Source organism: Trematomus bernacchii, unplaced genomic scaffold (assembly GCF_902827165.1).
Source record: "Trematomus bernacchii unplaced genomic scaffold, fTreBer1.1, whole genome shotgun sequence".
In the NCBI taxonomy this organism is placed as follows: domain Eukaryota; kingdom Metazoa; phylum Chordata; class Actinopteri; order Perciformes; family Nototheniidae; genus Trematomus; species Trematomus bernacchii.
In genome coordinates, this window is record NW_022987593.1 from 6,289,964 (window position 1) to 6,311,907 (window position 21,944).

The 21,944-nt window shown below is 41.4% G+C and overlaps 3 protein-coding genes across 3 annotated transcripts in view; all 3 read right to left on the reverse strand.

The window, feature by feature from the left end:
- Positions 1-3,945: 3,945 nt before the first annotated feature.
- On the reverse strand, positions 3,946-5,004 carry LOC117482383 (protein PERCC1). The gene has a single exon (XM_034130498.1). It carries the CDS (start codon positions 4,998-5,000, stop codon positions 4,107-4,109), a length of 894 nt encoding a protein of 297 aa, XP_033986389.1. The 5' UTR covers positions 5,001-5,004; the 3' UTR covers positions 3,946-4,106.
- A 2,250-nt stretch (positions 5,005-7,254) lies between these two features.
- LOC117481585 (toll-like receptor 2) lies at positions 7,255-10,272 on the reverse strand. The gene is made up of 2 exons (XM_034129320.1): positions 10,236-10,272; positions 7,255-9,755 (listed from the first exon to the last, which is right to left on the reverse strand). The coding sequence occupies exon 2, from the start codon at positions 9,745-9,747 to the stop codon at positions 7,360-7,362; it is 2,388 nt and encodes a 795-aa protein (XP_033985211.1). The 5' UTR covers positions 9,748-9,755; positions 10,236-10,272; the 3' UTR covers positions 7,255-7,359.
- Positions 10,273-11,126: 854 nt separating this feature from the next.
- tmem131l (transmembrane 131 like) overlaps positions 11,127-21,944 on the reverse strand; it is a 29,613-nt gene continuing 18,795 nt past the window's right edge. The window contains 27 exon segments of the mRNA XM_034129553.1: positions 11,127-11,388; positions 11,390-11,557; positions 13,272-13,405; positions 13,569-13,639; positions 14,431-14,563; positions 14,701-14,807; positions 15,174-15,252; positions 15,391-15,594; positions 15,694-15,863; positions 16,047-16,159; positions 16,254-16,809; positions 16,927-17,076; positions 17,367-17,552; positions 17,819-18,005; positions 18,134-18,276; positions 18,569-18,702; positions 18,913-18,982; positions 19,130-19,239; positions 19,337-19,397; positions 19,488-19,611; positions 19,697-19,766; positions 19,861-20,031; positions 20,234-20,378; positions 20,609-20,705; positions 20,830-20,935; positions 21,025-21,083; positions 21,661-21,814. Coding sequence (XP_033985444.1) covers positions 11,230-11,388; positions 11,390-11,557; positions 13,272-13,405; positions 13,569-13,639; positions 14,431-14,563; positions 14,701-14,807; positions 15,174-15,252; positions 15,391-15,594; positions 15,694-15,863; positions 16,047-16,159; positions 16,254-16,809; positions 16,927-17,076; positions 17,367-17,552; positions 17,819-18,005; positions 18,134-18,276; positions 18,569-18,702; positions 18,913-18,982; positions 19,130-19,239; positions 19,337-19,397; positions 19,488-19,611; positions 19,697-19,766; positions 19,861-20,031; positions 20,234-20,378; positions 20,609-20,705; positions 20,830-20,935; positions 21,025-21,083; positions 21,661-21,814 — 3,861 coding nt within the window. The 3' untranslated portion in view covers positions 11,127-11,229.

Genomic DNA, 21,944 nt, shown 5'->3' on the forward strand with positions numbered 1-21,944 from the left:
CTCTGTATTGTTTAATAGAAGCGACATGACTTGATAAATTGAGAACTGAGGGCTATTTGGAGATGAAGTCTCAAACAGTTAAACACAGTTTACTGTCATTTTTCATTTAAAGTTGAGATTAAAAGTGTATTCTTTTACCACAACGTCACCACAAGGTATCCTTAGTATATATTCTAGTTATTGTTAGGGAATAATTTGCTTAGGTATTCAACCTTCGACACAGTTCATCGTTTTGTCTCTTTTCTCATGGCATAGTTCTACAGCCTTTGGTATTGCTGCTATCTCTCTTAAGGAGGAGCAGCTTATGGGCGCATTGTTGTTGCCAGTCTATGACAGAGCACAAGCCGCCATGAGGTAGTTTACTGTTCAGGGACGAAGGTTCCCTGGCGCACATTCTTTCCTATGGACGAGAGCTCTACCCTGCTGAAAAAAACAGCTTAGACCTAAATTGACAAGCCAGTAGATATTAGGCTGGATGGTTGGCTGATTTAGAACCAGCTAAACCAGCTAAACCAGCTAAACCAGCTAAACCAGCTAAACCAGCTAAACCAGCTAAACCAGCTGTCCTGGCCAGCTAAAAAAACACAGCATACCAGCATCCATCTATCACCAGCTTATGTTTAATAATTGTATTAAATATACCATGCAGGAAGCTTACCAGGATTCCAGGTGACCAGCATACATTGTTTAAATACTGGTATGATTATTTAAACCAGAGAACATACATATATTACAAAGATTCATTGTGTCATGTATTCTGGTATCTACCAAAATAAAGACATTGTATAGTGTTCATAACAGTATTTTAATTTAATAAATAGCAATAAATAGCTAGTTAATATAATAAAATACACAGTAACAATACAATAATTATACAAATAACAACCAACCTGCAAATCAACCTATACATCAACATAAATATATTATCTAAAACAGGTGCATTTGATTTAAAATAAAAGTAATAAATAGAATTCAATATTTAAATGGTAACAAAAACAGTAAAATTCTATGTATGATAAGAAAAAGGCAACAAAGAAAGTGTTTTTTGTTTTTCCTTGTTCATGTCCATAATGTTTCCCGGTGTGTAGCGTCCAGGCTTTCCCAATCTGGCCTGCTGAAGCCACTTCTTGAAACAAACTGAAAATAAATGTACTGATATAAGTACACTGTAAAAAGAAAACTTGACATTTACGTTAACATTTGGGCTGCTGTGGTTGCCAGAACCGTTAAAGTATGGTAAAATACATTACAAATTACAGTTGGTTGGCATAGACGTTACAGTCAACAATTGCTTATGGTGAATTACAATGGCAAAAACCAATAGAGCTAGTGTACACGGTGCAGCTGTATTATCTGGTAAATAGAAGAATCGGATCAGGATTCGGTATTGGCAGACAATCAATATCAAATGAATCGGATCATTATTAGCATCAGCACTTGATCACCTTTGTCGACTTGCAGCCTAAATACAAAGATAACTCCACTCCTCTCCTACCACTCTTACCTCTAATGAGCCTTGGTAGAACTAGTGTCCGAGTCATGAAGTCCAGAACTGACTGAAGACATGTGGAACAGAGGACAGGCATGGTTCCATGTACAGGGAACTGGTGTTTTCATCTTTTCTGACTGAAGATTCACAACTTCTTGATCAGGTGTTTGATGTGGGCTGGCATGATCCTTTCTGCAGTGATGAATAAAGAAAACAAAGAAAACATTATTAATAATAGTAATGATGGTAACAACAATAATATTAGTATAACTATTTATATAGTACTTACTCAATTGCAAAGTGATTCTCACAACAAAATAAAGAACAAAACAATATCAACAATAAAAAAACTAATTATTATAGGAATGTTAAAGGTGGGGTATGTAATTTATTTCAGAAACACTTTTTGTTATATTCCATGGAATGCTCTTAACATCCCGATAGCAATGAATATATTAAATGCTTTGACAATAAATACATAAAAAAATGTCATCTGTGGAAGCTGTGGCGCTGTAAAAAGCACGATGGCCTACCTGCCTGTCAGCCTTCCATCTGTGCACAAACTTATCTCGTGCCCTCATTGGTCATGTGCGCGTTCGTGTGTGTTGGAGGAGGGGCTCTGTAAGGAAGTGGCAGATTTTTTCCGGCTGAGTATTTTCAAATTCTAGCGATCTCGAGCTGGTTTCTCCAAAATTACCTACCCCACCTTTAAGTGACAAAGAAATTATAAACATTCTAAGAGGCCGACTACAAAAGGTAGACTCGGCTCTTGATGACATCAATGAGCAGTCCCAATAGATGCTGTTGTATAAAAAGAAATAGAATAGGTCCAGATTTCTTTTATTTTGTTTTGGATGATTTGTTTTATTGATTGCTGATGGATGTTAAGATGTGTTTTACAATTATAACAAAAAGATTATTGTAATTTGAATGAAAAAGATTGCAAATCATAGTTTTAATAAAATCACTAGCAAATATAGGGTTTATTCAACAGCAGTAAAGCATTAAGTTGCTAAATTAACGTACACTGAACTGTAAAACAACTTACCACTATTTAGGAAAGGCTCTGATCAGAAGGGTTGACTAGTAGGACAGCAAAGAGGGGGAGGAGGTCTCTGTCATGTACAACCATTGTTAGATGTTACACCTGAAAGAAAGATAAGGAAATAAGACAACACAGGAGGACAAACAATAACTTGCTTTTGGCATTGAAATGGATTAGAATCTCACCTTTTTCCTGGATGTCAGGAACAGTAGCGTGGCGTGGGTAAAGAATTAGGGGAAGCCAATACCACGTCTTTTTTTTGGGTCGGTGGGGTGGTCAATGTAATAACGTAACCAGATGAGTGATTACAGCGCCCGGTATCATTTTACACACATTTGTCTCATACAGATGCAGGACTTACACACGCCTGTCATCTAACCGACAGGTCCGCACGCACTCTCCAGCCGAAACTCTCTAGTCTTCTTAATTTAAGCATTTTCTTATTAATTTATCCAGCAAGACTGCTGGTAGACCAGCATAAATACCAGCTTCACCAGCATAGACCAGCTTAACTACCAGCTAAAACCAGCATAGACCAGCATGACATCCATGCTGGTCTATGCTGGTTCAGCTGGTAAACCAACTAAACCAGCCTAACACCAGCTAAAACCAGCAACCATCTTAAATTGGTCTATGCTGGTTTTTTCAGCAGGGTAGTTAGATTCAGGGTCCATATTTGTTTAGTCTCGCTGATGAAGAATGCTGATTATTACACTGCGAACTAGTTAAAACCTCGAGCTGCAGAAGAGTTCTTCAGAATTGGTTTGGCAACCGCTGTGTCAACTCGTGGCACACCACCTGTCTCGTCAATTCTCCGGCCGTAACTCCAAATAAACCATCAGTGTTTGCCATCAAAGCTCCAGCTCTCCTCGTGTCTCTCTGAGTCCTGTTTCCAATTGCTTCAGAAGTTTCCCCCACAGTTATCACATCATTTCTGTTTATAATATATCCCTTTAAACCTTAACCCCTTAAAATAAACAAACAAAAAATTATAAATGACCATGAAAATATTACCCTCAGCTGGGAGAGATCACAAATGTTATTTATTGAAGCTGTAACAACCCCCGACAGAGAAGTGGAGTACACTAGGACATCACTACGGCAAGGTGAGGAGTTAAACCTAGGGTCAACAAGGACGACTTAACGGAAGGTTCCTCTTCCAAATGAATAAAAGTAAGAAAGAAATTGTAAGAAATTAGATTTAGCATTACAAACAGGAGGAAATATGATCTATGATAAAGTAAATAAGTGGGCTTGGTTGTAGAGCGACAGATTTTCTTTTTAGAAACAATATCCTTGCCTGGAAACCAGAACATTTTGCAAGCTCATGTTTTATTTGCTCCTGCAGATGCGTCTGGTCCCCCTTGCTTTGGACATATTTTAAGCAACTTGAAATTTGTGGGACTAATCATAACCATTTACCTAATATGGCGCATTTTCAAACACATACATATAAGATATACTGCGCACAACACATATTGATTTTTTTTTTTATTAAACATTTTACAAGTAAATATCAAAGTTGAAATGAACATAAATAGAGTTTTTTTCAGTCCCAGCAGGCTGTTGTGTTCAATGCTGCATGTGTGTGTTCTCTGTCAGTGTGTGTGTGTTCTCTGTCAGTGTGTGTGTGTTCTCTGTCAGTGTGTGTGTGAGCTCCGGGTTGGCATCCCAGTTGGCCAGCAGGTCGCTGAAGTCCAGCTGCGTGCTGTCGAGGGTGTGTGTGTTGTGGTGTGTGAGCGGGTCGTATTGCATGTGTGTGTTAGCGTCTGTGTTGTCCTGTGAAGGTGTGTCACTGTTTGTGTGCGTCAGGTCAGGTGAGTTACTGAAACTGACCATAGAGCAGCAGGGGCTCGGCTCGGTCCAGAAACTGAGAGGGAGATGTCTCTGGACCATGGGTCTGCAGCGGACCTGACTCGGGCCCTTGTGCTTGAACAGTTCAGCCAGGGGCCCCAGACCGCTGCCCTTAGCAACCCCGTCTCCTCGATCCTCAGCACAAGTCTTCAAGCTGTTCTCTGGCTCCTCTGGACTTCCAGCTCTTGCAATTTTCAGCAGGTCGTCATAGTAACGCAGACGACCGCTGGTTTTCACGGACACCGAGTCGCTGTAGATGTCACAAGCTTCCTGATCACCTGAGCAGCGACCGAAGTACCGCTGGACGTCCCGGCTGATGAGATCTGCAAACCTGAGCAGCTGCTTGGTCACATCCAAAGAGAAGTGGGCAGGATTCAAGAAAACCTCCTCCAAACATTCCTCCTCTTCCTCCTGAGCTTCAGATTCTTCATCTTCGTCCTCTTCGTCCTCCTCCTCCATCTCTCTTTCCTCCTCATCTTCCCTCAACTCTGGCTTTTCCTCCAGCATCTCCACATCTTCATCTTCCGTACATGGAGAGTGCTGGAAAATCAGAGGAAAGTAAGATGGAATCGGGGCCTGAAGGAGGAAGTTTCTGATGACGCCAGCCGCCATGTTGTCTTGTTAACACTGGAGAGACAGTTACAGAGGAGGAACACAGTTAGAATCAAATAGAAAAGCAGTTTCTTGATATTTTGATAATTCAAAGTTAAATGTAAAAGTAAATGTTTTATTACCTTAGCTGCGAGGTTCAGGTGAATATTAGTTGAAGTCAGAGGAAAGGTCTGTCCCGGGTCATTGAGGGATCCTCTTTTCTGAAGGTGTGTGTGCATATGAAATACTGGACTGTCAGAATCATCACTTTATATATACCTCAGCACGCGGCTGCAGACGTGTGTGTGTGTCTGCAGTCGGATGAGGCAGCTTTCAGAACAAATATTTGCATGCCGGATTGGCCAAACACACATTGTTTACTTTATCACTGGGCAACCGGGGAGGGGGTCCAAGGCTAATGGATCCTCTGCTAGGGGATGATGGAGAGTATTTATACACATACACACACACACATCATTGCTTTTTTCCGTCCCTGTTATCAGACTAGTTAAAGGATAAAAGAGCATGAAATCAAATCATATGCTGTTTTGACTTTTAAAGGGTAACACTCTGAACGGACATCAGCAAATGGAGATAGTGTTCAGCCTGCTCTGCTGTCCTCAGAACATGACGCACTATAATGTTCTGTTCAAAGTCACAACAGTCAACCTCCCAAACTGCCAATCCTTGTCTTCAAAATTATTATTGTAGACAGATTCACCATAAGTGTTACCCATGTTAAACTTTGGAGCACAGACGCAGGTGCTTTTAGTTCAAGTGCTCTCGAGCAACAAACTGCTACGGATGAGCAGATTTGCACCTTGCATTGTAAAGCTGCTTAAATACATTTACTTCAATCTATAGAGAAGGTTACATGGTTAGGTTTGTATTATTGTCATAATTATTTTGTTGTTGTCAAAAAGCTTTGGTCCATCTCTTAATATCATCTTTTCCCCAACCAGTCAACAACATTTTTAACAATATGAATCAGGGATACACAGGGCATTTGTTTGGGACCAATTTCAGTAATGGGTGTTACACAAATGTGGGGCTCCTGTAAATATTGAATCCAGCACGGCGGTATATGTGGGATTCAATCACTACATACACGACAGTAACTAAGTGCAACAGAGTGGCTCATTGATGTGCTTTAAGTTTTAGGGCATATATAGAGCTATGGAATCAGGATTTTAAACATGCAAACACTAAATAGAAAGGATCAAATTATTGTTGATTCGGTTAATAAAGAGCATCGAGAATTATCTTAAATGATATCCCAAAAATCATGACGTGGCTTTTCCCTTTAATCTAGCTTTAAAGTAACAGCTAACCTAAAAAAATAGTCAGTTTACTTAAAGTAGATAACACAAAATAAAGAAACTTTATGAATAACATGCAGGTGCATGACGTGTCAATCATGAAAGCAAGGATTTGATGATTTTAAGTTTCACTGATTAAGTCCTGTACACCAGATTTTACTGACCCTTGCAGACATCTGTAACTCTGCAAATATGTGTATGTGCTTCTGTTTATATGTGTATATTGAGCATTAATGTGTGTGTGTGTGTGTGTGTGTGTGTGTTATCTGGACACCCTAACTCCCCTGGCCTGCCTGTCATCAGTATCCAGGCTTCTGTGTTGATTTTAGAAGTAAAGATCAATAGCGGCAATATGTCAGCTCTCAAGAGCCTGACAATGAATTACACACGCTTTTAGGCACACAAGAACATGAACATGCACACGCACACGCACACACACACACACACACACACACACACACACACACACACACACACACACACACACACACACACACACACACACACACACACACACACACACACACACACACACACACACACACACACGTGATGAACAAAATTCATCATAATGAAATAATAATTCAAAAGTATATGACTAAGTCAAATATATATAAATTATTATTATATATATTCCTTTTTGAACCAATTACAATTGGTTAAAAAACTCAGTCAATCGCCCTTTAGCTATCGAGTACATCACCGGTTGTTTTGTCATGGATATTTGTCTCCCAAAAAGGTTGTAACAGCGCTGTTTTACAAATGTAAGAAACACGCATATATTTAAGATATTTTAAAAGTTTGTACATACTTTGAAAATATATATGGCATACATGATTATCAATTCCCTCTGAGATGATTGGGAATGCATACTTACAGTTAATTCACTGTGCCTGGATGTGGCTTTGATATTGTAAATATTGAGGAGGCACAAATAATAAACACAGATATTTTATTGAGACATTACAAACTTATGCTTTGTCACATTTATCAAACTATTAGTGAAACTTAAAGGCTCTCAAAAGTTACTGAGTAAAAAAGCAACAAAAAAAAGCAAAACCCTAAATTAATTCCACATTGTCAAACTGTACAACGTTCCCATTACCAGTCTCAGGTTTTTTGATCGCTCTTCTCAAACTGTGCCAGAACCCGGGGATCTGATCGTGATCCTCAGGCCACTCCAGGTACGTCCTGGAGTTCATGACTCTCCGCAGCTTGCAGAACTTTTTGGGGACGGTCTCTTTGTCAATGGGCTCCAACAGAATCAGCACCACTGTGTCGTCATTGTGGTCAAACAATCTAAAATGGGTGTAATTCAGCTCGTACTTGCACCATTCACTCCTGATGAAGCTCTGAGAGAGGACAAACAGAGTTCTGTGACTTTTCTCGATAGCGTCCATGATGTTGTCCAAGATCCAGCCTCCAGGAACAAAGTCTCTCTTGTGGAGGCAGAGCCGGAGACGAGGCTCCACCTGCTCCAGCTCCGGGACCAGATGTGCCTCCACCCAGCCAGAGTCCATTTCACTGAAGGACACAAAGGCGTCATACTCAAGCTCTCCCTTTTTTAACTTTGGCTTCCTCTTGGCTCTCAGCCAGGCCCAGGTCATCCTCATGTACCACACAACGCTGAATTTGTGACACAAACCAACAACGAGCAGAAAGAACAGCAGGATGCCTGAGCAGAGTAGAGAAGAAGCTAAAGCCGTGTGGCATTCAAAGACTGACAACCTCGCGTCCGCCGCAATCTTTCCCCTCACAGCGTCAGGGGAGTCACAGACGTACGACTTCAACCCATCAACAAATGTGACTTGATGATTTGTCAAGCCACTCCTCATTAAGTCTACAAAGTCACATGAACAGACATACGTGTTAGTACCAGCCTCCAGACTGCTCAGATTATTGTAATCATTTAGATTTTTGCTGCTGAACGTCTGTAAACTGTTGTTCCGAATGGAGAGAAATGCGAGAAGAGGGTATACACGCCCATCTGGCAAACTACTGATCTTGTTGCCAGAAATGTATAACTCTGTTAGAAATGGTAGTTTGATCATGAAGGCAGTCAAGTCATTGTCTGATAGATCGAGGATGTGTAAACTCAATGGCAAACAAGGGGTCACTTTTGTTAAATGTGTTGATGAAAGGTTTAAGAATTGGAGATTTAACGGCCAGTAACAAGTCTCAGGCATACTATGGAATGTATTTCCACTCATGTCAATGTTTTTAAGTCTATCCAGTTTGGTGAAAAGCCGACTGTTGATTGACTGCAGGTGATTCCTGCTGATATTGAGCGTTTGCAGTCTCCTATCCCCATCATTGCCATCGCACATCATTTGGCTAAGAGCTATATCACTTAACAGGTTGTCACTGATGTCCAAATACTCCAGCACCTTCAGAAAAGCAGAGTATTTACAAGGAATGAGAAACAACTTGCAGTTTATCACAGACAACCTTCGCCCCGCTTTCACCAGAGTGTACAGGAGAAACTGGGTAGGGAAGCTGTAAAACTCAGGGATATCAACGTTTTTTAAGACAACTGCCTGAAAACTTTTAATTTGTGGGGGAGATAACACCTCCCCCTCAAAATGACCTAAGAATTTAGAATCTTCAAGTGCCAACATAGTTACATTAGAGTAGAACAGACTATTTAATAATGCAAAAAATGGTGCAAACGTCATGGTAGCATTTTTAAAAACAATACTTGTGGTTCTGCTTAATTTAAATGGGGACATTTGCTCAGTTGTGGAGAACCATGTGTCAGTAAAAGTCAGGGTTGTGTCAGGGTGTACAACATCAGACAGTATATCTCTTACTAGTGTGAGATTTCTTGAAAACGGGCCATTCAGACCAAGGCTCACATATTTAATTGGCCCAATTTGTCTCAAACTTCCTTTTGTGTAGCTTAGCAGATTGTTTCCATCAAAAATCACCTCTTCAACACCACTGAGGCCAGAAAAGTCACTGTTTCCGACAGATTGCAAGTCCGATCCTCCAATATGTAGGATCTTTAATTTCTTCAGTGGCTGGAAAAGATTGCCTCGACCCAACATTTTGTATTTGTTCCCCAACAGATTCAAGTTCTGAAGAGAAACAAGACTTTCAAACCATCCAGCAGACAGTGAATCCAGTGTGTTGAAAGACAAGTCTAATTTCTGTAAATCAGTCAGCGGGACAAATGCTTGCTCCTGGATCTTTTGGATTATGTTGTTATTCAGGATCAAAGACTGTAAACTGGCAAATGCAACAAAGTCATCCTTTGTTATTGTCTTCAGGCTGTTGAATGAGAGATCGAGTCCAGTGATGAGCTTTGAGGGGGCTGCGGGGACCGTTGTCAGGTTTTGTCTCGAGCATTTACAGGACGTTTGTTCACAGCTGTGACACTGTGGTCTGGAGAGAGGGATGCTTTGATGCATCAGCAGAAGGACACACATGAGAAAGGTCATGAATCTCATCTTGATACCTAAAAACAAAACAAATTAAAAACAACCATCAGACCTTTAATTGCAAACTGTTGTGCAAAACAATCCGTGATTATTTTTTTAACAATATTGTTAGCTGAAGCTAAACATGGTTATATTTATCAAACTACTCTGACATCATCTGAGATTACTATAACATAGAAAATACGTATAAAATGACTATCTTCCCAAGGGTAGTTTGGATAATTAGAACACGGAGAAACTCTGGGAAATAAAAACATTTCTGTTCTGAAATAAAACCAATTAAGAAACTATAACATTGAATAGAAAAATGTTTGTTTCTGTCTCCAAACTATTTATATATATATATGACGTTTCAAAATTGAGAATAGCAAAATGATTTTCCATGTACATGTCTGATTTAAACAAATCCAACCAATGGATAGCATTTTTAAATGTTACAGTTTATGATCTACCACATCATAACATATTAATCAATACTGCTTATAAATTCAAAATACCTTGATGAGTCCTGGAGTCTCACAGCTGAAATCTCTTCTTCTTCGGCACAATTGGGGCATTAGAGAAAAATGTTTGCTTTTTATACCTTTCAGCATCACTTCTCTATACCCCTCCCCCTCTTGTGCAGCCAGACACATTAGGAAGTAGAGTGACAGGAATATAAACATCCGTTTACGGGTAAAGACGACTGATGAATTGCATTTTCCCGATTTTCTTTTTTTGCACCTTGAACTACAATGGAGCTCTCTGTTAGTCAAGAACAGGATATATTGTTTTACCTCTTTCCTTACCTAAAGGAAGGAACAAAAGGTATCTGCAGATCAAATTTGCAGATACCTTTAGCCTGGTCTGTTACTTTTCTGACTTTCTTCTTTCATAAAAAAAAGTTAATATTTATATATGTATACACCATAGACTGTATGATATATATACACACACACATACAGACAACCATTGCTGTTGGAGGGGCAGCCAAAATACTAATAAATAAATGGACCAGCTGCATGCCATTGGGCACCAGCAAGAAGAAGGTTTTCTAGTATGCTTTCTCCCATTGGACACCTTAGAGGGCAGCGTCTTCGTTCCCTTGACCTTTGCAAAGTAAATGATGACGCACACAGACTTATGGCCTCTGGTAGGTGATTGACATCGTCAAAGAGTGCAGCCAAAACAGAGAGACGAAGGGAGTCAGATAAGGTAAATACTAGGTAAATACCACATTTTCTAGTTAACGGAAAAATGATGTTTTTCAAGTACAAAACCTTTTTTTATTTTCTATGATCAAAACTGCAAAACATCTAGAAAAATATACAACAAATGCTTAACCTTTCACAACATTTAACATTTGAAAATGGGAACATAAAAGAGAAGGAATATTCACATTTTCCCCATTAATGATAAAAGAACATTCATTTTTATTTCCTTTCTTTTACATAACATGTTTTTATATGCTTGCAATTATTGTTAAGGTGTGCCGCTTTCTGTTTTTTTTTTTTAAACATCTCCACAGTAGCCAGAGTCGTTGGAGAGTTGTGAGTTGGAGCTGCGGTTGGAGGAAGAGTTCCATATGTCCAGGTTCATGTGTGTGCCGAAGGGGTTGAAGCTGGAGTACAGCATCGGTGCGCAGGTCACCTCTGGCTCCCGGGTGAAGGGGGGAGTGAGGCGGGGTGATCGGGGACACGGGGGACACGGGGGACACGGGGGACATCGGGGCTGAGCGCTCAGGGTGGAAGTGGCTCTGATAAGGCTCGCTCTGAGGCGTCCAGATGGATCCGAACAGGCTGGACATGGGGGAGAGGCTGCGGGTTCCCGAGAAGTATGGCTGCGAAGAGAAAGAGAGGTGATTATTATCTGTTGAGACACTTTTTCTGAGATATTGTTGCCACTTTATGTGCCGTCCAAAGTATTATACGTCTATGACCTTTTCTAACCTCACCTGTCTCTGTGCTCTGCTATCACCGGCTGTCTGATCCCTGCAGTGATGACCTGGCTGTCGTTTCCCTGCATTTTAATCTTGTCTCTCTTTTCCGGCTCAAATTAAATGACCTTCTCGCTCTAGTTTCCCTCCATCATAACTGAAAATACTCATCTTTTGGTGATGGTGGTTATGTCATACGCCATGTAACGGCAATGTCCATTGTTTGATACCAGCTGAAGAGCTTTGACTTCCCTGACTACTTCTACATGTCACACTCTCAAAATATAAAAATACAATATCAATAAGATATATTTTCTAATAAATAAGAGCCAGTAAAGCCATGACTTACTGCTGTAGGTTTTTCTTACAGTACCTGACTCAAACATGCAAGAGCACAGAAATCAAGCACAAGTAGATGCAAAATGCTTGAAAGATTTGCGATTGAAATGCATTCTCTTGGGCAGTTTTATGTAGCTTTAAGTGCCACTTTAGTGTGTGTAGTTTTAAGTACTCACTAATCATAGTTTTAGTTTTTTTAAATGTCATTACACAGTTTCCCTTCAATGATTACCTTAAGCATTCAGCCAGACGGATACTGGTATTTTGAGGTAGAACTTTTGAGACCAGCGGTTGAGAGTAAAACAATTAAAAGTATCTGATGCCTGCCTTTCTTGGGGGACGTAAAATCCACTTCCACAAATGTGGGCTATTAAAATGAAAAAAAAACAGAAGCTGCATTTGCAGTTTGTATTTACGAGTTGAAATCTAATTTTGTATATGTGCTGAAAAACACACAAATTCTGGTAAACTGTAGCTTTGTTAAAGTGCTCAAAACTCCAGTTCCTCATTCTGCTCTGCAACTTCAGCAAATTAGTTAAAAGAGATGAGAACTTCCTCTGTCTTTGTTATTGTCATGTACACACAATTATCCAGTTTTGCATTTAATCTGGCTGTATACATGTTCACACACAGTGTCTGGCTTTCTGTGCACAGGGGTGGGGTGGCAGGTAAAATTAATCTTGACCATCTCAGTTCTTTAGGCAGCAACAAGCTGTCTGATTGGACTAATTCATGTAACACACACCAGTGCGTTGTGTGTACTTTCTCAATTTTCACAAGTACATTTTTCTGTAACTCTCATAATGCAACAATAAAAAAGTGCGGTTGTGTCAATGCATGTGGGAATGCCATACACGGTAATCACAGCACAGACGCATCAGAAGTAACTAAGAACTAAAAGTCCTCACGGTCAGTTTAATGTCGTGTCACATGATACTAAACTGAACATGTGAACACTAGAATAGCCAACTTTTGCAGGTTGAGTTGGTCTTTATACTACAAACTCTCTGTTATGAATCAACTTAATATCAAAACAAAACCAGACCATTGAAGATATCACATTGAACTCTAGGGAAGCCTTTTTCACTGTTTTCTGGCTTTTTATAAATATCATTAATATAATCTGCGGATTTGTTGATAGTGGGACTCGTTAGTTGCAGACCTGCTCCCAAACCTAAAAGAACCCGCCCTGAATATGATTAACAGGATCCAGCTGCAGCAGGAGAGCAGCTGGATACCTCAGTTCTGTTTAAAGCCTTTGAGCACCGTGCCTCCTCACCTTGCTGCCCACACAGGCTGCTGTGTCCCAGGCTGAGGGAGACTCCTGCGGCGGCTCCTCACTCCAGCTGCTCTGGTTGCTGTGTGCATGCTGGACCTCCTGACCGGGATAACCACTTGGAAATGTTCCATTACCTACGAGATGATTAGAACAAACACTATTTCAATAGAGAGAAACCTAAGTTAAGCAGAGCCGATGTTTGTCCCAGTAAGAGTTTAATTTGATTTCATTAAATCTCAATACAGAACATTGTGGTACAAACACATAGCTTTATTAATGAATAAGTACGATTTTTACCTATGTATTTCCTTTCCTCACAGTAGGTGTAGGGACTGTTGCACTGGCTGTTGGCACTACTCCAGGTAAACCTGCAGAAAAAAGGAAACATTTAAAACGGACGGCTTTAACAGCGACAGATTAAACACAAAGACACATTACAGCAGCAACACGAGGGTAATTATTCAAAGTGTAAACCGGTATCAGCTATCACGCCAGGAGAGATGTACAGTATCTTATTAATGACATTTTTTAGCCGTTTAGATACAGGGGTCAGGTTGCAAAGATGCATACACACATTACCCTGGCATAAGTTGTTTTTAAATAGAAGATACACATTTGAAAGTAATTTTAATTTGGTCAGAAACTATTTAAGGTTAAGTTTTGGTAAAAAGCAAGTACCTGGGTGAGTACATTAAGTCAGAGGTTTATAAGGAGTACAATTAATATATTACAGATCAGAGATACACAGTATATGAAGTAGTATAAATATATAAAATATGATAAAAACGCGGCAGCAGATTATTTTCTGACACTTTGGGGGCAGAGGAAACACACAAAAAGTGGAAAATTGTAAATCTAACATAACAGTGTGATGTTTATCAAGTTCCTTTTTTCACATCCGGCAGACACGGGCATTTATGTGGAGTCATGTATTTTTCTTATTTTCACTCTCTTTTTTTGTCTTAACCAAATCCTTTTGAAATCAACTGGCTCTTCAAGTTGTTTAAGGTCCAAACTTGTTTAATTAGTTCTCAAAAACGTTGTCTATCTGCTGTTTGACATAAAAAGTTACCTCTTTCACAGAACAATACATTTCATCCATAGTTAATATAAAAATATGGATGACTTTATTTGAACAAACCAGCGCTGGAACACTTACCCGTTGTATGAGGCGGAGGTTGGTGGCTGAGGTATGTAGGGCAGGGCTTCGGTGGTGTTGTATCTGAACTCATTGGTGAGGGGGATGGATGGAGCGGACCACGTCTCTTCAGGCAGATACTGACCTGTCAGATCTGAGGGAGCACACGACCACTCTTTATTAGAAAGCAGAAGTAACGCACAGATCTTACTTGTTGAAGACAGAAGTTTATCTAAGACTTTGCTTTTCTTTAAAAAACATAAAGTATGTATCTGCTACGAATATCTTTACCCATGTTCCGGTCTACTCCTGCGGCCACGGCAGCAAAACTCGGAGCGAAGCTGGGCGCGGGGGGGTCGGGGCTTTGGCACACTTCTTTACGGTACAAGCTGTTCATGCTGAACAGAGAAACAGCGAAAGTTACAAAACAAACAGGGGATGGATTAAAAACAATGGTATATTTTCTTTCGTCTACAAACAATACCGATAATGTTTTTTACAGTGGCAAATCAACATTGCCTTAATTATTGTGCAACATGAGTGTATGTATCAACACTTATATTTCTTAATCCATTGCATATGTTTTTTTCCCCTGATTTTTTATTTTGTCCAAATTGACAAGCAAATAAACAAGTGGGGTTTTTTTTTTGCTGACAATCACTAACATATACTAATGTAATGACCTGTTTCTGTGCAGGCTCATGCCATCATAATGGCTAATGTTGTGTGTGAGTAACTGGGTGAGTGTGTGTTTGCTGAAGTACCTGAGAGCCTTGTAGTCTTTATTCATGTTCTGGTAGCAGTCTCTCTCTACTGGGTAGACGCCGTACTGCATGGGCTCCCCTGGGGGAAAAACAACAAGAAATCTGTTTTAAAACAATATCAAAACCATTCTCATCTGTGACATAATAACAGCCACAGTTTTTACATGATGATACGGCCTTATGTTGTGTGAAGTAAGCACGTTTTGTTCTTTCTCACTTTTTCTAGATGAGGTAGAGTAGGCGTGTGTTCGGGCGTCTTTCTCTCCCTCCATGCTGCTGGCGCTGCTCCAGCTGCCCCAGCTGCCCCTGCTGGCCCGCACGCTGCCCGACGAGCTGCCCGAGTCCGAGCCCGACTCACACACTGCCCCACCCTGACGCTCGGTGGCACACTTCCGTCGAGTACGAGCAGGACACACACCTACTGCACATCAACAAAGCAGGTGACATTAAAATCAAGTGTTATTGTTTGTTGGTACAGCTGCAGAGGAGTGAGTGACAGACAAGAGATGAGGACACCCACCATTCTGTTTGAGGGGGCTCTCAACACTCAGTGCAGGCTTTGGTGCTTCTGACTTGGAGATGTTGCAGCAGCGGTTCCTGTTGCGGGGTCCGCTGATGTTACGCTCGCTTGTTTTCCACTCGGGTTCCTTCTCCCTCTCTTGGATCACGACCACATTGTGCTCAGGGGCGCTGGGGTCACACAGAAACAATAATTAGACATCTCATCTTACAATGTTTATTACACTGTTTGCTGTTGTTTGTTGCAATGCCATTGGATGCTGACTTTCTCTTTTTTTAAATGACTTGTGGTTATATATCTGAATAAATGTAAATTGATTCAAGGATGAGCACAAAGGTAAAGGTGAGGTCTACCTGGAGACGTTTTCTGTCTTCCTGCGACTCCTCTTTCCCTTATTATTTCCTGATGCAGTGCCAGTCTCTGCATTCTGTGCTTTCTTTTTCTGGCCTTTGCCTTCTTCTCTTAGCTGGAGACACAAGAAAATAAAGTGATGATTTTTCATGAATGAAAAGTAAAAGGTAATTGAACATAGGAAATGTAAGTGTCAGCTCCTTCCTTACCTCCATTTCAGAGCCGTCCCTTTTCTCAGAGGTGATCTTCTCTGCGTAGTGCTCGGTGCACTTCTTCTCTACAGGTCTGCACAGCAACAGGCCGGGTCTAGGTCCTGGACCTACTGTCACGTTATCTGGGAAACTAGCAGGCGTTTCCATGGGAAACATAACCGCTGCTGGCACTCTTTCTTCTACAGTGCTGTGGGAGTCGTCTTTAAAATCTGCGGAAATCTTTTTATCGTGCTCACTGATGAAAGCTGGTTCGTTGTTGTTGCAGACGTCGGAGTCTGGGGTCAGAGGAGGGTCCTGAGTCAGGTCTTCATGCTCTTCATCCATCATAACAGCATCAGGCGCTGCTGTGGACAAGCTGGACTTATGTTTGGTGTAATAGAGGGAAACCTTGTGTTTCTTCTGTGCTTGGGTGGGGGTGGTTAAGGAGGCTTTCTTTGAGGATGGTTGGGGTCGCTGGACGGGGCTGTTTGCCAGGGCTGGAGAGCCACGCCCCTTTCCTTTGTCTGAGGTGTGACAGGTGTCCACATAGCTCTTACAACTGCCCTTTGTTTTACTGCACAAACAAGAAAGAAACAACAACATTTAAGTATTTTAATCTAATTGCAGTATTTGTCTTTATGTAAAAAGTCTCACATGGTGCATACAAACTATTATAAAACACGGGACATACTTTACGCCGTTGGGTGTGATGTTATTGACGGAGTCGTTGTCGCGGGACAGGACAGAGTTGTGGTTGCTCCTGATGCTGGGGGAGGAGAACTCACTGAGGATATACCGGGCCTGATGCAAGGCCATCAGACACACACCGAACAGAGAGAAGCTGAAACAGATACAACAGATAATACATTCAACTGACAGAGTTGAGCTATTATTTGAATAATATTTCTCTAATATAGATGTTTATCTAGAAAGTAAATGACCATCACTGGCCTTTCAATAAACATAATTAAAACACTTATCTTAAAAATAAGAATATTTGGAGTTTGTTTTTATCAGGTGAGCTAGCGTTCATGTTCAAAACAGTTGCCGCGTAAAATACAATGCTTTTCGAAATGAACACGTTCATTGGGCAAAATAAGAAAACAAGTTCAACTACATTTAAATACTAACCATGTGAAGATGAGGGTGGCCATCCAGAACGTTTCCTCCCAGCTCGGGCCAGGGACCACCTGAGCGCAGAGAGGCAACATGTGGTGGGGCAGCGTCACGTTCAGGGTGAAAGGGAAAGAAGTGCCGCGTGATGTCACCAGGGTGAGGTCCCTGATCACCCAGGAGGAAGTGAAGTCTGGCGTGAAGCTGAGGACACAGACAAGGAGGGACAGACAGTTAAGACAAAGAAGCAGATATAGAAAGAGGTGAAAGGGAAGCGATGTAAAGGGGGAAGAGATTAATCAGATAGCGGCTTAACATATGTGATAACTGCCTATGGTTGAATAGTAAATGACCAACAAACGACCAAAGATAGAAAGTGTTGTCAAATCCGCAATGAAGAAGTAACACAACTTTCAAATATTAAGTCATTCTCAAAAAGAAATCAAAAAGGCAAGCAAAGATTGACTCACGCGATGGTGATCTCAGAGGAAGTGTTGTGGTCCAGACTAAAGGGGCGACACTGCAACACCTCAAAGCCAAACCCCTGACACTTATATCCGTTAATATTCATGGACATGACAGTCAGAGGAAGCTCTCCTGCATTCTCCACCTTGAAACTCTTCCTGATGGCGAACAGCGGCTTGCTGGTGTGCAGGCCTAGGAGTGACAAGCAGTAACGTTTTATATCCGTCTGTTGTTCATCTTTCTGTTAAAATCACTATACGAGAAACAGATGTATTGCTAAGTAATCATGTGGTGATATTAGGTTTGAAAAGTTATCTCACCATCACGACACTCCATGAGAGTCGATTGAGGGACATTGAAGCGCAGAGAGGATCCAGGGCCGGGCAGTTTGCCTCCGACTCTAAGCAGCTCTTTGGCCCCGTGGCCCTGCACTATCATCATGTCAAACACCGTCAGGTTGTTCCTGAAACACGGGCAAAAAGACACACATAGTCTCACAGGATGTTTTACTCAACATGCTTAATAAAACCACGTGTAGAACATTGAAAAGTGTTCCTGAATTCACAATTAAGGACCAACTAAGTCCAACTTATATTCAAATCATGTATCAATCACTAATACAAACTGCAATGCACTTAAGCTTAAAGGCAAATACCTGGAAAAATCTCTTTAAAAAAACCTCTGCCATTATGAAGGCTGAATAAACACATTGAAAAAAGAATGAACAAACTCGTCCTACTCATAGGAATCAGTACCTGATGATGAGAATAGTGGTGGTGGGTTTGTGTTCAGAGGGAGTAAAGACCACGGCAACTTCTCTGGCCTCCCAGGGCTGCAGCAGCAGACGCAGGACACCCTCCCCCGATATGTCTCCCACATGCTCACCCGCCTGCACATACACACACAGAAAGAGAGGGAAAGGTTTTGGAGGGAAAGCAACATAGGCAAGAATGAAGAACAACAGGAGTGACAGAGCGTCCATGTGTTACGTACAACAACAGTTAGATGAGCATTACGTGTCGTGGGCCAAAACTCAAAATTAGTGAATACGAAATGAACACAGCAAAACTTTATTTCCTAAAGATTTCTCTGGATTTACCTTGGGGGGAGAAGCCAAGAGAGAAAACTCTGTGGAGCTGATGTTGACCGAAAGAGGGCTGATATTAAACCTGCCAATCAGAGACAAAGAGACAAACTGTTAAGACAGATCACACTGAGGGACGTGCTCGAGCATAAGATACAATATCCAAACAGCAAAGTCACAAAACTGTAAAAATAATCTGTGCATATGGCAAAATATATTTAAAACAGCCTACCATTTGGTAAGGAAGTCCAGAGCCTCCAGTGGGGCCGGGTACAGGGAGAGGATCCGAATTTCTACTGAAACCACCGAAGAGGAAGGATTCTTCAGCATGAACGTCTTCACCTGAAACAAATCCAAACACATGTTTTCATTGAGCTGCAGACAAATGGCAGCAATTGTAAATCCAGTATATTAAAATCGACTTTTCTGTCTCGCCCACCTTGCTCTCATTGACGGGTGTAGCACCAAAGTCCAGAGGAAGAGACGTCTCTACAGGCAGTCTGGATTTAAATGATCAATTATGTTAACGGTGGATTACAAAACACACAATAGCATGAAAGAGAAAGTTGTGTGTTGCATTTAGGACTGACCTGCAAGACAGTTTGTCTTTGTCGCTCTGCCATCGAGAGCAGAGCTCAGCAGCCAGTTTGCCGTCAACAGCCCAAGGGGAGGAGAAAAAGTCTGGGAGGAGGGAACGCTGCCACTCTGAACGGCCTGATGGGAAATAAAAAAATTATTAAATGAACAATGAAATAGATATATTTTGTCTCACTAAATGTCACGAGGTGTCCCGTCTCACCTGATTCTGACAGTCTGAGAGGGCAAGGCCGTCCACACTCTTGTTCTGCCTCAAACAACACATCCCTCTGCTGACAAAAACATCATCCATTACCACATCTGCTCCTGTAAACTAACCACCACACTACTAACTTACTATTGTAGACACTAGAGCAGTTTGTTTACCTCGGAAGGAGACGAGTGGAAGTAGAGGGGGACGTGCAGGACTGTGCCCAGGCTGGTGTACAGACTCAGGGTGAACACCTGGTTGATGGGGAGGGTCCTGCTGAGCAACTGGAGGGACAGGACGTGCCAGGAGCCCTGGGGGACCGTCAGTGGAGCGCTGAAGTTCATCACCTGACAGACAGGGGGCGGCAGAGACATTGATATCAATGTGTGTCCTGAACTTGGGTTCCAAGTGATAACAGGCTGACGTGTAGTATACTTTGCCCATGTCAGAAATCTCTTGGCTTTAACTAAGACGTTGTTAAGTGATCATCATTATATCCTCATCTAATCAGATGTGCTTGCTGCCATTACTCGAGGCAGTGGTGCGTACCTTCATTACTCCCTGCAGCTTCTGTGAGAGGCTGGCGCTCGTCACAGTGAGCGGCAGGAGGAGGGAGTTTGTCAGCCACAGATCCACCTGGTCTGCGTGGCTTTCTTTCACCTGGACCAGGCTGAACAAATCCCCCATGGTCCTTCTGCAGAAAGAAACAATAAATCACCATAAAAACTCAGTTATTCAGAATCACGTGTTAGTGACACTTCCTGACCATTTAAGCATTGAACAGCTACCATAATGGACTAATCTTCATCACAGCAGGGATAATAGATGTGACATTCTCAGCTGCTTGTGTATAGCGAAATTCATTTTGATTTCAAACAAAGGGAGAATCAAGTGCTTTAAATGAGTGTGAAATGGCTCCTCTACCTGTTATGTAGTCCAGGGAATATGTAGGTTGTCTGGTCTCCCACAGTTTTCAAGCTGATATGATTCATGCATTTCCCCCCGTGGCCTGGCAAAGAATCTGAAATATGAAACAGATTTGTTCTTGTTAAATTATTACAGGTCATTTGGGGCTAATCAAAGTGCCCCGAGAAGAAAATGATATGAGTTAAGAAGGATTGATTTGAAATGAAATGAGCATTTACCTTTGCAGGCCAGTGTAGCCACTTCTGTGAAGTTGTTTGCCTCTGGTCTCAGGAGAACCGGATTACACTCCAGGCTGGCCTCCACTTTCGATAGCACCTGCATGTCCTTAGGAGGTCAATAATATTGTCAAAGTCTATAAATAAACTGCAACGCATAATAAAGATAATATTGCAAAACCAAGAAAAACACCTTACCTTTACATAGAGCTTCTTGCTTCCAGAATTTAACATATACACTCCTATTTTTGGTTCCTCTGTACATACAAAAAAGAAATAAGACAATTAGTTGTATTAACAAAAGGCGAACAAGGGTCGCCCTTAAATTAAGATGGCTTTCTTCTCCTGAAACGGTTCAATAACAAAGACCAAACCTCTGAGAGTGAGTACAGTAATAATAAACCAATGCAGCTGATTACATTTTGTCTTCAGCCTTTGTGTTACTCTGGACAGTTAGCCCTTAAAAGAAGCACTTATGTCTTCTTATATTACTCTCAGGTCTTTCTTCTGAAGCATTACCCTTATCTTATCCCTCCCCCAGTTACAATAAACAAGACTCAGGAAGAAGGGGGAAGCAGCCACATGCAATGTTGGCATGAAAATATAAATACTATTCTGACCTTTTGAACTTTTGCTCTTAGAGTGGTCCCCCACAGAAACAGGTCTAAAGATAACCATTTACTGAGGTAATTTGAGAGGACGTGAAGAAGCAGGAATACACTATAGTCAGTCAGTCAGTATCAAGCTGTGTGATATATTTAAGTGACGCTGTGCAACACACTGTCACATTCCCACAGCTAATTTGCTTTCAGACATCGAGTGAAACCAACCCACCTACTGCAGCCTGTCCATCAGTGGGGGCCATCAGCAGCACCAAAATGTGCTCAATGACATAAGGCTTGAGCTTGTCCAGGTCAGTGGGCCGGTCACCACGCGCAGACAGATTAATCTGCAGGCTGAGGCGCTCCTCGCTCTGGAGGCAGGACCCCTGGGACGGGACAGGAAAGACATACCAGTCACGCACCAAACAGAAGCACAAGCATGATAACAATTTGAGTTCATAGAATCTGAAACTTATCACGATAAAGAAAAACCTGAAGTTGGATGCTAAAGAGAAT

What these genes read in the sequence shown, in the direction of transcription:
- LOC117482383 (XM_034130498.1), bottom strand. Translation starts at nt 5,000, where the DNA reads ATGGCGGCTGGCGTCATCAGAAACTTCCTCCTTCAGGCCCCGATTCCA.
- LOC117481585 (XM_034129320.1), bottom strand. Translation starts at nt 9,747, where the DNA reads ATGAGATTCATGACCTTTCTCATGTGTGTCCTTCTGCTGATGCATCAA.